This window comes from Petaurus breviceps, unplaced genomic scaffold (genome assembly GCF_028583685.1).
Source record: "Petaurus breviceps papuanus isolate PSGF00001 unplaced genomic scaffold, PetGlider_PUasm1.0 189, whole genome shotgun sequence".
In the NCBI taxonomy this organism is placed as follows: Eukaryota; Metazoa; Chordata; class Mammalia; order Diprotodontia; family Petauridae; genus Petaurus; species Petaurus breviceps.
The window spans coordinates 24521362-24537104 of NW_027185809.1; the positions used below are offsets into that span (position 1 = coordinate 24521362).

Here is a 15743-nt window from a genome sequence, read left to right on the forward strand (position 1 = left end):
ATAAACATTATTAATAGCGTTTTAAATTTTGAACTCACTCTACCTCCACACTCTTTAAACGTTAAAGCGCTACGTAAATATTACTGATAATATTTACTAGATTCAGCATTTTCATTTTGTAATCAACGTTCTCTACTCCCAACACATACACAAAAGAACTGTTCTAATAAATGAGTTTATTCCTTCCTGAGTCGGGTTCAGCTTCACCTGCTTCCTCTTCTACGAAGTCGCTCCGACAACACCCCCCCGCGGAGTCCCCGGAAATCCCTGCATCGCGGAGGCTGTACAGGCCGGGGTTTCGGGAAGAAGCTGCGAGTGGGGGGAGGGAAAGGCCCCGCGGGAGGGACCGGACCCGAGTCCTGTCACCCCGCCCCCAGGGGCCCCCAGGGAAGAGTAAATTGGAGGATAAGCGAAAGCCTACACCGGGAACGACGACCACTCACCCATTGGCCTTTCGGACTGAGAACCAGGACCAGCCGAAAGGCTGATTACATTACCCAGGATGATTACATCCGGGCCGCAGGAGTTCCAAGACTTGGTAATCGGGGCTACCGCTTGACTAAAGGCCCGCCCCCTGCCTATGGGCAACCAGTTCCGGGACACTCACCCATTGGCCTTTCGGAATCCAGACCAGGATCTGCGGAAGGGCCACACCCCCCCGCATCGTCACATCCGGAACATAGGAGCTCCCAGGGCTCCTCCTCCTGGTAACTCTGGCGACGCTGGGCTAATGCCCCGCCCCTCGCCTTTCTCGACCAATACTGGCAGCCGTTGCTTCCGAAGCCACGCCTCCCCCAACACTGCTCCGCTGGCTCAGTTCCAGGACTCGCTATGTCGACGGCCTCTCCCTATGGAACTTCCGTGGGACATTCCTCAGCCGCCTCCTCACTCCTCGGGCACCCCGGCGCTGTCGGTCGTGGACATGCACACGGGAGGGGAGCCGGAGCACCCAGACCAGCTGCGGCGGCGCCTGATGCACGAGCCGCGCGGGCACCGGGACGTGAACGGGGCACTGTTGGTGCTCCGCGACCTGTCTGACGCGCCCGTGGGAGGCCTGTTACTGCACAACGAGGGCCACAGCTCCGCGTGCGGCCACGGCGTGCTGGCCCCGGGACGCTTTGTTGGCGACTACAGGCTGCTACCGCCGTCCTCGAGGCCCAGGCCCGCCTGCACTGCCCCTGCGGTCTGGTCACCGCCTTCAGGGAATGCGAGGGTGGCCGCAGCTTCCACAGCGTGCCGGCCTTTGCCCTGGCCACGGGTAACCCCGACCGCCGGGCTAGCGCCCTTTGGGGCCCCGTGCCTGGGGTGGATAAGAGCCGAGTAACCCTACTAACGAGCTCCCTGTCGCCGATTAAAATCCTTATTTTTATTAAAACGTATACAACGCGCATCACAACTAGCCCAGGGTCACGAGAAATTAATGAAATGTAATTGTTACATATGACAGAGTAATTATAACTTAATAATGTATAAATGATCCAAAACCTGCCTGGAAGTATTCCCTGCATGCTTAGGGAGACTACAGAGTGATAGCGTTGATATGAGACGAGTCAGCACCGCGAAAAGTGTTCTTGAACATGGGGTCCATGAATTTGATGGGTTTTTAAATGCATGTTTTGACCAATTTCGGTATAATATATTCAATAATAATCATGGTTAACCTATATACATTGTGTGTGTGTGTGTGTGTGTGTGCAGCAGCTTAAGTGGCAAAGTGGATAGAGTGCCTTGCCTAAAGTCAAAATACTCATCTTCCTGCTTTCAAATGTGACTTCAAACACTGACCCTGGGCAACAGGGCTTGACATGTCAACAATAACAACATTTACAGGGCAACTATTATGTGCCAGGTGCTTTACCTCTGATGCTCTTGACAATCCTGGGAGACAGGTGCTATTAATACTACCTCCCGCCCATTTTACAGATAGGTACACTGAGGCAAAGGGGCTAAGTGACTTGCCTAGGGTTACACAGCTAGGAGGTGTCTGAGATTGGCTGATTCCAGGCCCAAGTGGTCTATCTACTGCTCTACTTTGTTGAGTTGTTTTAATTGCCAATGACCCTATATTCAGTTTTCTTGACAGAGATACTGGAGTGGGTCTTCTCTGCTTATTTTACAGATGAGGAACTGAGGGTTAAGTGACTTACCCAGGTTCACACAGCTAGTAAGAGTCTGAGACCACATTTGAGCTCAGGATTAGAGGAGTCTTCCTGATTCCAAGCTTAATGCTCCATCCACTGAACTGATCTGATATAATTGATTTCCTTTATAATCCTCTGTATTTTATTTTATGTATTTAAAAAACATTCTGAGAAGGGGTGCATGAGCTTCACCAGTCTGCCAAGGTGATGTGGTATGTTGACATAAAAAAGGTTATAAGAACCTCAGCAATAGTTTACAGAACGCTAAATGATAGTAACAGTATAGTGACTTGTCCCAGGACCATTCCTAACTGAACTTCATCAAAAAATGAGATAACAGTAACAGCAACTATAACAAGAATAACCCCTCCAATGTCCAACAAATAATCCATCCCAATTGGGAGGGAGGAAAATGTAGAGAAATTCGAGCCTGGATAATGTACAACAGCACCTGTGGGTTTTACAACAGTTGAAATAAGGCCCCAAGTGGGGGAAAAAGTCTCCCAGGACATGTCTAGAGAAACAAAGTGAAGGGAATAGTTCTTGGAGGAAAAAAACATGCACATTTGAATAATTATAAGAAAAATGATATGTGACTAAGTGGGACATTTAGCATTGTAGAAGTTCTGAAAGGGAGAAGTCGATGTAACCTTGAGTGGGTTGAGAAGACTTCATAAAGGAAATGGGACTAGAGCTGGACCCTGCAGGATTTACAAGGATTCCCTAAGGAGGGATCAGAAGTGCAGAACACTGCATCTTTGTTGCAGGGCAAAGTTGGAAATGAGCTACATAATATATTCTGGGGAAGAGTGAGACCAACCTAAGTAGAACAGAGGATACCTATTAGAAAAAAATGGGTAAATAATGGTTACATTCTCTATGGATGTTATTTTGGAGAATTTTCTGTAAAAAAAACTGAGAATTCAGACATTACAAATAGAAAGACCGTGAGTCATCTGGCTGATATTTCCACTCAAGGAGCAGAAGGTAGGAGGTAATCTGATACCTAAAAAGTAGCAGGGAATTGTGAGGAAAGCAGTGCTGGAGTCTTCTTAATGGGGTACAGGCTCTGGGAATCCCCGTGAACCTTCCCACTTGATCTCAGGCAGCGAAGCCTTTCATTATCATATGTTTAAATCTCCCTTACCTCCAGATTGCCTTGGGCTACTTGCCACCGTTAATCCTATTGATCCCATTCTCTTGGTTCTTGCCACCTGACCTCTTGGCATCCCAGCCTACTAACCACTCTCCTCAAGATACTCCCTGGACCCCTTCTCCCATCACCCCAGACTACTTGGCCACCCCTAGATCCTTTCCACAGTCTTTCGGTATATAAAGTCCATGTTGCCTCCATGAAGGTGCTCAGATTCTATCTAGCTCAGATTCCTTAAAAGTCTACCCAATATTGTGGGTCTTTAATAAACTTTTATCTTTGCCTGAAAGAAGCGTTGGGCCGAATTCATTTGGGCAGGACCTGGTGTGTTGGCATTTTGGGGTCCTGAGCACCCTTTGAACATCAACATTCTGATATTAGATTAGGAGTTAGAAGGTATGAGTTCTATTGGAAACCAAGGGGGTGCCCATCAGTTGGGAATGGCTAAGGATTGTTTTATCTATCTATATGATAGAAGCAGTTAAAACACAGGTAGATAGCATGTACCTTGGTAGCTTCCTTCAGACCTTCAAAGATCCATGATTTTTTCAGTATGGGTATTCCTTCCACTCACAGATCACAACCCCTTCATGCTTTAACAGATGGTCTTTGTAAGTTGTTACTGTGGCCAAAAAATTTGTGACCCGGTGGCTAGCCTGGTGATGCAACTGTGCTAAATTCCTACTCTTTGATTCCTCATTCATCATGGCACAAAGGTGACTCTGGGTTTTTGAAGGCTAAGATACTGAAACTTAACTTCTGGCAAGTCTTACCAAAAATGGAAAGGCAGAACATGGGAACAGTAGTCACCTATACATCTGTCATCCAAGGACCAGCCTTGTTAAATATGGAGAAGTTCATTATTGGACTTCCTAAAAAAACACTTAAATACACAAATGAAAATCCTAATAGTTTATCATCCTAAAGATCATTGTAATGAAAATATTTAAAATTCCTTGTAAAGGATGGTAAGAAAGAATGAATATAAATATGATTTCATTCTGTTTGTTGAATATGTCTCTTCAAGTTATTTGTAAGCTTTCTTCAACACTTGTTCATTTACAGTACATGTGACTTCAAGTTATTAGTGACCTTTCTTCAATACTTGTTCATGTACAGTACATGTGACTCCTTGACAACCTAGCCAGACAATGAAATTGAATCCCACTAAATCTGAAATTAAAGATTTTTTATATAGCACTATATACGTGCTTTTCTCCCTCTAGTCACTCAGAACAGAAATTAAAAATCATTTAATGTAAATGTAGTTAAATGTATTCTGTAATCTAGTGACATTTTCTAGTACAGGTAATAGTGTATATTATAATATTGTTGTTATTCAGTAATGTTCAACTATTCATGACCCCATTTGGGATTTTCTTGGCAAAGATAGTGGAGTGGTTTTCCATTTCCTTCTTCAGCTTATTTTATAAATGAGGAACTGAGGCAAAGAGGATTAAGTGACTTGCCCAGAATCACACATCTTGTAAGTGACTGAAGCCAGAATTGAATTCATGAAGATGAGTCTTCATGACTTCAGGACCTACCCTCCATCCACTGTACCACCTAGCTGCCCTATAGCAACTTATCAATTCAGGTGTTGGTTTATATAAACAATTTTGGTAGTCTGATCAGCAATAAATAAAAAAGTCAAATTTAACACCATATTCTTTATTAATAGACTAAAAGATTTTATCCTTCACCACCAGTAGAAATTTGCTATTGTACATTAAGAGCCTAACTTTGAGTTAGAATCTATAAATATAATACATTTTTCTTTGCTTTGTTTTATGAGCATCTTATTAATTTTTTAGATTAAAGGATAGCTTGTAAAAGGCTAATATAGTAGTTCAATTATCTATACTTATACAACTGATAATACATTATTTTATTTTTAACATTTCTAATCATTTCCTCTTGAAATATAGTATTTAAAGAGTACGAAATTACACCAGAACTATTTCAAAAGATCAAATACTGTAACTGTTATTATTTGGAATTAAAGGCAGTATGTCATAGTAGATAGAGTGCTAGACTCAGAATAAAAAGATATGGGTTCAAGTTCTGTTTCTTACTCATATTGGCAATTAGAAGTGGCAAAGTGGTTAGAGTGCTAAGCCAGGAGTCAGGAAGACCCAAATTCAAATTCAGTCTCAGACTTTAAACTAACTGTATGACCCTGGTCAAGTCACTTAACCTCTATCTGCCTCAGTCTTGTCAACTATGAAATGAGGATAATAATAACATCTACCTCCTAGGGTTGTTGTGAGGATCAAATGAAATAATATTTGTAAAGCGCTTAGCGCAGTGCCTGACACTTGTAAGCACTGAAAAAATGATTTTTCTCTTCCCCCTCTCCTTAGAATGATCTTGGGTAACTCACTTAACCTCTGAATGCTCCAGGTAACTGTCAAAGACCTAGACTTTAAATTGCATAAAGATCTGTAGAGGAAATTTCCTCAGTTTTTGTAGAGGAAGCTTCCTCAATTGTAAAATGGGGATAATAATAGCACTTTCTTTGCAGGGTTCTTGTGAGGATCAAATGAGATAATAATTGTAAAAAAATGATTAGTGTAGTACCTGATATGTAATAAACTCTATTTAAATCCTTCTCCCTTCCTTTAGTCCCTTCTCTATTATAGGTTCCCCATATCAATGAAATAACAGGACCAGTCCAAAAAAAAATGGAATAACAAGATTGTTTTGAACTTACCAGATAACCAAATAACCCTTTCTCTCATGATTAGGGTACACAATTTCACATGCCTGGCATAGTAGACACATATCTTGTGCATAGTAGGCACTCAATAAAATGAAAAGGGATTTCTTTGAACACCTACATGTATATTATTTTGTAAAGATCCATTTGAATAAAAAGCCATTTCACTACATTTCACATATCAGTAAAATCTTTTATTTGCTTTTTCCCGGGTTAAAATTCACCATCCAGATAGTGAAGAGTTTGCATTTCTATATGGAACTGTATTAACAGATGGAAATGATGTTTTTAGTGAAGAGCCAACACCTAACATCTGTGTGTTTGCAGACGCACAAAAAGCTTTTACACATATAACCTACCATCTACATTAGGAAGTAGCTACAGAGGAAAATACACTGACCTAACTGTTCAGGAAGTCACGTTCAGGACTAGTTGTGTCATTAACTAGCCATGCCTTTTGTTGTTGTTGAGTCGTTTTCTTAGTCGTCCATTTCACGACCCCGTTTGGGGTTTTCTTGGCAAAGATACTGGAGTAGTTTGCCATTTCCTTCTCCAGTGCATTTTACCAGATAAAGAAAATAAGACAGGCATCTGGGTGGCACAGTGAATAGAGCACCGACCCTGGAGTCAGGAGGACCTGAGTTCAAATCTGGCCTCAGACACTTAACTAGTGACCTTGTGACCTTGGGCAAGTCACTTAACCCCGATTGCCCTACATTCCCTCCAGCAAAAAGAAAAGAAAAGAAGGCACACAGGGTTAAGTGACTTACCCAGGGTCATACAGCTAGCCAGATTTGAACTCATGAAGAGGAATCTTCCTTACTCCAGGCCTAGTGCTCTATCCACTGCACCACCTAGCCGGCCTCTTGCCTGGCTACTCTTAATTTTTTTGTGCTACAGGTTACACATCTGTAAAATCGGGCTAATAATAACTGTCATGCCTTTTATAAATTGAGATCATTGATATGAAAGCATTTTGGAAAGTAAGAAGCACTATACAAATTCAAGCCATCTTCTGTTAATAATGTTACCTTAATTCTGAGTCACATATTATAATGTGCGATATACAATTATTCTTTTTTGTTCCTAAGAAAGATTATTTCTGCCTATTGATATTAGCTATCAGGAACTAGATGAGAGATGGGATTTATGTTTTGTTAAAAACATAATGTAAGTACTATTGATTCCACCTGCACAACATCTCTCTCATCTGCTCTTTTCTCTCCACTCATTCATCTTCTACCCTAATTAAGACCCTCATCATCTCTTAACCAGATTATTGCAATAAGTTTCCTTGGCCTCTGATTTCTCTCCATTTAGAATCCAACCTCAAGACATCTCCCAGGTTCTTAAAGCCCAAGTCAGACAATCTCTCTTCCCTACACTGGAAGTACCAACAGCTCCCATTTGTCATTGTTATGAAATATTTTATATGGAGGTCTTTAAAAAAAGTCTTCGTAATCTGATTTCAAACTACTTTTCCAGATTTATTGCACATGACTACCTCTTACACATTCTATATTCCAGTCAAACTATTCTATTGTTGCTGTCCATAATTGACATTCCATCTCCTACCTATGTACCTTTTCACAGAATGTCTCCCAAGTCCAGAATGTTTTCCTATCTCATTTTTACCTTGTAGAATCCCTAACTTCCTTCGAGGCTCAAATTAAGCATCACTTCCTATGAGAAGCCTACCTTGATTACCCCAATTGCTAGTCCCACTCCACCCCTACCCCCATTGCCTGCTCAAGAATTTATATCTATTTTTATTTTATCTATATTACATAAATTATATACAAGTATGTTGCTTATCTATATTTGTTTTATATCAATTGTATACAAATATATAACTTATCTATATTTGTTTTATCTATATTTAATATTTGTTTATTCGCATTCATGTTCTTTCTCTTCAAAAAATATAAATTTCTCCAAGGCCAAGGACTGTTTTTTAGTCTTTTTATCCCTGTTATGTGATGATGATGACGATGGTGATGATGATGATGATGATGATGATTATGATTACAGGTAGTATTTATAATGCGCTTTAAGGGAGAGGCAGGATGGTATTTGGATCCTATAAGGTGATGAGGATTTTTTAGAATTTGAAGTTGTATGAAGGAGGCCCAAGGAAATGGCATCAAGGAGATTAAAGAAATACTAACTTTAGTGAAGAGTAGGTATACCTTTTCTGTGAGGAGTGAAAGAGAGGGTGATGATGCTAAGAAACTTCGAAGAATGGAAGATGCCTGAGGAAAGTCACATTGGATACCCCAGGCTTCTCTGTGAAGCACATAGGAATCTAGGTCATCTGCTTTAGATGTGGTAAGAAGAAGGTGAAATTGAGAGCTAGAAGAGAAAAGGTTTGGAACAATCACTGTGGGGAATGAGAGAGGGAGAGATTTGGGTTAGAAGGGAAACATAGTAAAGGAGCAAAGAACTAGTTGAATCAGGTATAATAAATTTAGTGGGCAGCATCAGCTCAATTTTGTGATATCTTTCTCCGGTATTTCATAACATCCGTGGAGTAAGAGCAGGGAAGTTGCATGGTACAAATTATACAGGGACAAGTATCAACAGGTTACAAAAAACAGAAGGGCAGAAACCAAAGATACCTAAATTGGATAAAAACTAATGAAACATTGAAATGGCAAACCAAGAGGGCAAAGCTAGGGGGAGGAAAATGGACCAGGACAGTAGGGCTGGGTGAAAGGATGTGACAAAGGTGATGAACAGTTTTCCTCAGGAAGTATAAGAATAAGGTGCTGTAGGAAATGTATGCTCAAGTGTTGGGGATGGGGAGGTCATTTGTTTTCTTTTCTTTTGTAATCATCACAAGACACATGGGAGTTAGTCTTAAGGAAATGTAGGCTACAGGGACTTTGTTCAAATTTTTACATTTTAGTGACTTCAGTTGAAGGGATAATAGTCTCTGAAATGAAATACAGAAGTAAATTTATTTAGAAATTTATGAAAACTATGTTGTACAATTGTAGACTATGTTCTTTTCTCAGTTCTTGAGATAAGCAAAAAGGGTTTACTATACAAAAGGTAAGCTGTGCCCTGTGGCACAGCTGTGAAAAGATAATTTACTGCTATTTGCCAAGAATGTTCCAGATTGCTTTTAGGATCCTATCATACCAAAAACCTGATTTTGAATTATAAAAATTAAAACATTCTAAAATAGATGAAGCATAATATAGGATAAATGGGTGTGAAGATTACATTTGTGAAGTATCTCATTTTTGTTTATTCCAAAACAGGTCGACCAGAGTCCCACTGGTTCTGGAGTGACAGCATGAATTGCCTTACAGTATCACAAAGGACTTATTCAACTGAACCAGACCAGAACCTTTAAAAGTAGTGCAATGGGCTCACTGTTTACTGGGAAGCCAGTGAAGGTGATCAAAAAAATAATTCTAATTTTTTGTTGTCAGATTTATTACCACAAAAAGAAGAGACTTGAGTTGGCTGTCAAATAAATTTCTTCAGGCAGTTCTGGGAAAATATTGTCCTGAAAGATTATTATGATTTCAGTTCAGTTAGGTTTCTTGTACCTATCAGGATTGCTTCACCTTACATGAGAGATATGTTCTCAAAAAGTTTAACAGAATTTTTGTAAATTTTCTCCCTTCACATGTAGTAGGAAAGCTAACTGAAGAAAACCTATAGGTAAGATATTGTGGTTGTGGTTTATCCTTCGTTCTGGAAGAGGATCATGACATCAGAGAGGTGATGACATGACTTGCAGTTGACTTGGACTTGAGTGACATAGAGCTGTACAAGGTCAGCAGGTTCACTTTCTCCTTCAGAGCCATCTGGGTCCTGTGACCAGATAGGGATGAGGATGACTGGAGATGGCCCAGGATGCAGTGGGAGACTTTGGCCCTTTTAAGCTTTTAATGTCCTTTTAAGGTCTTTTCAAGTCCTCACTTTGAGGGCAGAATACCCTCAGGTAAGGGGAGAGGAGAGGACAAACTGAGCTACCCAACTGGAACTGCCCAGCTGGGTCACCATTCAGGCAGCTCACAGGTTGTGCTTTGTCCTTTGTTCTCAAAGAGGACCATAATATCAGGGAGGTGATGATGTGACTTGCTGTTGACTTTGATTTGAGTGAGGTAGGGCTGTGCAAGGTCACCAGTTTCACTTTCTCCTCCAGAGCCATCTGGGTCCAGTATAGAAGTTTTTTGATCACACAGTAGCATAAATGAAAAAAAATTGAGAACATATCCCTAATATATGCATATTTATTTATAAATTATATAATGTACTATTAACATTATGTACATTATAAAACACATGCAAAAATTGAAATATAAAGGATGAAATTTTAAAGTAACTTATATTTTAAATTAATAGTACAAAAATCTTTTTGTTCTCATTTAAAATATCAAGATAGAAAGTATTTTAATTGAATATGCTTTATTTGTTTGAACATCTTGGTTTAAGATTTTTTGATACAGTGGTTCAAAGGTCTGATTTTAAGGTCAGCTTACTCTACTCCTCAATTTTAATTGCAATCATATCTGAAAAGGTATCTCACAAAGACAAAGAGATCCAAATAGAAGAAGTGCCTATTGACTGTAACTCAATTGTTATACTCATTTTTCAGTCCTACCCACCAATTATGCAAAGGTTTTTGTTGAAATTTGACTCAGTAAATTTCTGTCTTTCGTGATGTCAGCTCTTTTTTACAAATGAATCTGAAGTTGCTGCATTTTCAGATTTTCCAACAAATAGGTTGCAAATCCATTGAACTGATTTTTTAAGATTTTTGAACAAGTGTGGAAATTATTTTTTCAAATGGAAATACGAGAAGTAAATTTATAGGTGACGCCCATCATTTTGGACAACAAAAGTTTAGTTTTTTATTATCTTGCTAATCATATTGATTTCATACCATCACCAGCTGATTCTCAAGATACAGCATAGTCAGAATAAGGTTCATCATTAATGAAGGGATATAAATCCCTACCTCAGATAATTTTTATAGTTTTGGATTTTTTTGGCCAACTTCTTGTTATAACTCATTATTTTTACCTTTTAGTCATTTGTCCATTTTATAAGGACTAGTTCATTTGCAAATTCATTTAAATGTCCACATTTAAACAGTAACACTATATTTTATAGTATGTGGAAAATGACATGAGTGAGGAACGACCATCAACCCTTCAATATTGCAGAATTCCCATTCTTCCCTCATAATACTTTGAATGTATTATGTGATATGTGACCATCTAACATAAGGTGCTAGGGAGGGAACCAGTATCTAGTCATAGATTAAATATTAATAAAACTTAATTTATTTCCTTTTTAAAAACTATAAATAAGAGGAAGTCCTAATTTTTTTTGTATACCCCAATGGATAATCTTAATTTTTTTTTCAGTTTTACAACTTATTTTATTTTTAATTTTGTTGTTGTTCAGTCATTTCTGATTCTTTGTGACCCCATTTGGAATTTTCTTGGCAAAGATACTGAAATAGTTTGCCATTTCCTTCTCCAGCTTTACTGATGAGGAATTGAAAGCAACTAGGATTTAGTAACTTGCCCAGGATCACACAGCTTAGAGAGTATCTGAGGCCAGATTTGAATTCTGGTCTTCCTGACTCCAGGTCCAGCACTATGCCACTTGGCTGCCCTATAATAATATAATATATATTTAATACATAATATATAAATAAATATATTATATATGAATATATTATAATAATATGATATATATTTTAATAAGCATTTTTAAAAATCAGTCTGTTACATTTACTGCACCTACCTCAGGTTGGCAAAAAAGTTGTTAAAAACGAAAAATAAAGTTGCATGGTAAAGCAAAAAAAAAATTTCTCACATTGGCCATGTCTGAAAATGTACATCACTTTCTGCATTTTAAGTTCATCACCTGTCAAGAGGTGTTTTTTGGCTTGTTCCATCTTCATGGTTTGGAGACTGGGTTTAAAGCATTATAGTGTCAGGAGGCTTGGATAACCATTTCAGTTCTGCCATTATCAAGATGTGACCTTGAACAAGTGATCTCTATGCTTCTGTTTCCTCATCTACAGCCTGACAGAAGGAAAGCTTCTCTTGGTGTTACCTGTGTTGTCTTTTGCTGCACTTTTTGGTTAAAGAGAAAGAAGCAGAGGTTTAAAGATAATTCATTACTGAGATGTTTCCTTTTCTCAGGATGTAAATGGAGCTAGAGAACAATCCTGTCTTTATGCAGTTATTTCAGCTTCTGGCCAAACGATGCCTCTCATTAATGGACTGGCTCCCAGAAAAATCTGCTTCTCAGCTTTTATCAGCTTGTGTTCACTCTTCTATCCCACCCACCTTTTGTAAACAGCTTTTCTCCTTGCCTTCTCGGTTCCTGACTTTCCCTGAGCTCAGCGTTCTCTCCTGTTTCTGTCTTTCTCTGATAATCTGCTACTCCTTCAAATCTCTTCTTCCCCTAGCTTCTAATGCCTCTCATATCAGGGTGTTTCCTGAGGAGTGTCCTATCTCTGGCTTATAAAATGAAACTCATAAAATCCAACCTTTCCCTCTGCGATGACCCTAACAGCCCTTATTATAATCATCCTATAATCTCTGATTATTTATTTTATAGATTATGCCTTCAAAATTCTGAAAACAGTCACAGGCAAATTTAAGTGATAGACCACAACGTATTACTCTACCTTCAAATAGGACTTCTTGGACCATTTATCTGATGGGCAGTTCTCTCAGGTCTTCAGAAGAGTCTGTCTTTGCTCAAGATTTTATCTGAGATGCTGTGTTTCTTCTCAAGCTGATTCAGTTTTCCTTACATAAATGTCCTTTTTGCTGCCCCTTTCAACAACCAGAATGTCTATATACAAAAAGGGAAGTATCTTAACATGAGGAAAAAAAAGACACTTTTCTTATATTTCTTTTATTTATCAGATGAGATGCTAGCCCAAGTTTTAGTTTGGTCAATATGGTACAAGAAGAAAGTTGTTTTCTTTTTATGAAGTGGAATATTGTAGATTGAACAAAACAATCTATCTTTAATTAAAGTACCATTCTTACTTTTGTGTTAAGGGTGCAAGTTTTTTAGACAAAATAAAAATATAAAGATTACTTTTATATGAAATTACTTTCATTTTTCTCTTTTTAGGAAACCAAATGCGGTGAGTTCAAAGCAGTTATAGTGGAAGTATCAGAACAAGCCTATTACGCAGGTACAGCAAGTTTTATAATTGAAGAAGAGGACCCACTGAAAAATGGATTTCTTGTCAAATGACCTTACTCATGACCTCTTACTGTCCCTTTTTAAAACACTCATTATCTAAGAGCCAATTGTTCTTATGTTCTTTAAAAAAGTATGTCATCTTAATACATATATGTTGTCATCCTATCTAACTAATCACATAATCCTTGATGATATAAAATTACATTAACAAATAATGGGTAACATATAGCTCTTCAAGGTTTGCAATTTATTTCACATTTTATTTTGTAACAATATTATATGAACCAATTTTGCTAGAAACATCTTTAATATTCTAGTAAAATAAGACCAAAGATGGCAGTACAATTTTTCTTTTGTGGTGGTACTTAGCATAAATGGCAATAAAAATTACCCAATTCAAATAGATTTGTAATAGGTTTTGAAGGTACCATCTTATTTTTCAATGTTGTGTCAAAGGGGCTATTTGAATAAAAGATACGTTTTGAATAATATAGCTTAATTCTAACAACAACAACAAAAAGATGCTACACAAGGTCCTTAAGCTACATCTAACAGTTACAGCAACAAAAATTAAGTGTTTATTATGTGCAATATATAAAGGAAGGAAGACGCATGGCCCCTGCCCTCAAAGATCTCAAATTCAAATAAGATACATATTTACATACACATATACATTAAAATAAATTATATATGTATATGTAAATATATGCTTATATCTGACCATCCTTACTATGTATATATACCTATGTATAAGTTTCTATATACATTTTATATAGCTACATGCATGCATATATCTGACCATCCCTATTAATTATTATTGCCTCAATTCTTACCTAGCCTTTAATTACTGAATGGGTGTTACCTCAAACAAACTGAAACCTGGGAACGACCTTAACTTAAAAGCAACAAGGTCTCCCACTGCATCTGGGCCCATAGCCAGTCTTCTTAACCTATGTCTTGCCAATGGACTCCATTGTATCTGGAGGCAACAGTAAGGCTGAAGACTTTGCAAAGCCCTGCCTCACTTAAATCCAATTCACTTGCAAATCAAGACATCACTCTCCTGATGTCATTGATCCTCCTTGAGAATGAAGGATGAACAACAAATAATATATGTATGATATATGTGTGTATACATATACATAATGTACCTATGTTTGTGTATTTGTGTGTATCTATATGTAACATAACATCCACTAACCATGGATGCTCCTCAAGGCTATGAGTATATGTGTGCATGTATATGTCTTGACTTGCAAGTGAATTACATGCATATATGTGCATTTTTTGTTATTTAGTCAATGTCATGTCCAACTCTTCACGACCCCATAGACCAGGGAGTTTTCTTAGCAAAGATAGTAGAGTAGATTGCCACTGCCTCCTCCAGTGGACTTTTTCTCAGGCAATCGGAGGTTAAATGACTTGCCTGGGTCATACAGCTAGGAAGTGTCTGAGGCTGAGTACGAGCTCAGGTCTTCCTGATGCCAGACCTCATATACATATGTTTGTGTATATATGTATATATATATATATGCCTCGTATACATGTATACATATACACATGACCATTTGTTTAACATCACATTCTTGCAATTCTAAGACATAATAAAAAGGGTAACAAGTTTATATAGTGCTTTATGGTTTATAAAGTGTGTTCTAGATGGGAAGGTCAAATAAAACCACATAATGCTACATAGTATTATTCCAATTATGTAGATAAGGAAACTGAAGAAATAAGCTAGTACTTGGCTAAATCAGACTCTTTTGTGGTGAAAAAGAACTTGAAATTAAGGGAGAGCCCATTAATTAGGGGAGGGCCAAATAATGATAGATGGATGTAATTAATACTATTGTGCCATAAAAAATTATGAAAAGGGAGATGGTGGAATACAGGCTGGGAACCAGGCGAATTGCCCCAATATTCACCTCCAAACAACTTTGAAATAAGGCCTCAAAATTTTGGAACAGCAGAGGTAACAGAAGATCAGAATGAGACATTTTCCCAGCTTAATACAAATTAGGTTGCCTGCAGAAGAGGTCTGTAACACTGGAGTGAGCACAGGCCAGGAATGAGGCAGAAGCACTAGCAGCAGGTCTTGGAGGCAGCCATGACAGTAGCAGCAGCAACAGCAGGTTCTGGAGCTCTCAGCCCAGAGATGGTAAGGGGGTCAGAGAACTGATCAGAAAGAGGTTACAAGGGATCCCTTGTTGGCACTAGGTGTAATTGGCACTGATTGACAACTCTATTGCCCATAAGCAATTCTGGGTTATAGTTCCAGGATGGTCAAAAGGATTTGGGAAGGGAGTGGGGGTGGGGGATTGAGCCTGGTGCCTGATCACAGTTCAAAGGCCAAGAGGAACACTAGCACTTGCAGCTGCAGGAAAGGAGAAGAGGGGACCTGGTCACAGTTCCAGGGCCAAAAGGAACACCTCTACTTGAGGTTACAGTAGACCATAGGATCTGATCACAGTTCCAGGGCAGAGAAGAGCTCTACTACTTGCAGCTGCAGGCAAGCAGGGACCCTTAG

General features: G+C 38.7%; 2 protein-coding genes across 6 annotated transcripts in view; one reads left to right on the forward strand and one right to left on the reverse strand.

Moving 5' to 3' along the window:
* JKAMP (JNK1/MAPK8 associated membrane protein) overlaps positions 1-15743 on the reverse strand; it is a 449359-nt gene that overhangs the window by 31431 nt on the left and 402185 nt on the right. The window contains exon 1 of one of the 5 annotated variants that reach the window (XR_011169041.1): positions 444-600. Coding sequence is in view for 3 of the 5 variants with exons in the window: in XM_069092068.1 (XP_068948169.1) it covers positions 444-447 (4 nt within the window). In the remaining 2 variants the exon portion in view is untranslated. The other 4 variants (XM_069092068.1, XM_069092069.1, XM_069092067.1 and 1 more) reach the window with 4 other exon arrangements.
* Positions 623-13592, forward strand: L3HYPDH (trans-L-3-hydroxyproline dehydratase). The gene is given in 5 exon segments (XM_069091734.1): positions 623-1142; positions 1145-1427; positions 4259-4262; positions 9280-9417; positions 13142-13592. Coding segments are annotated over 5 exon segments (963 nt in total). The 5' UTR covers positions 623-730; the 3' UTR covers positions 13268-13592.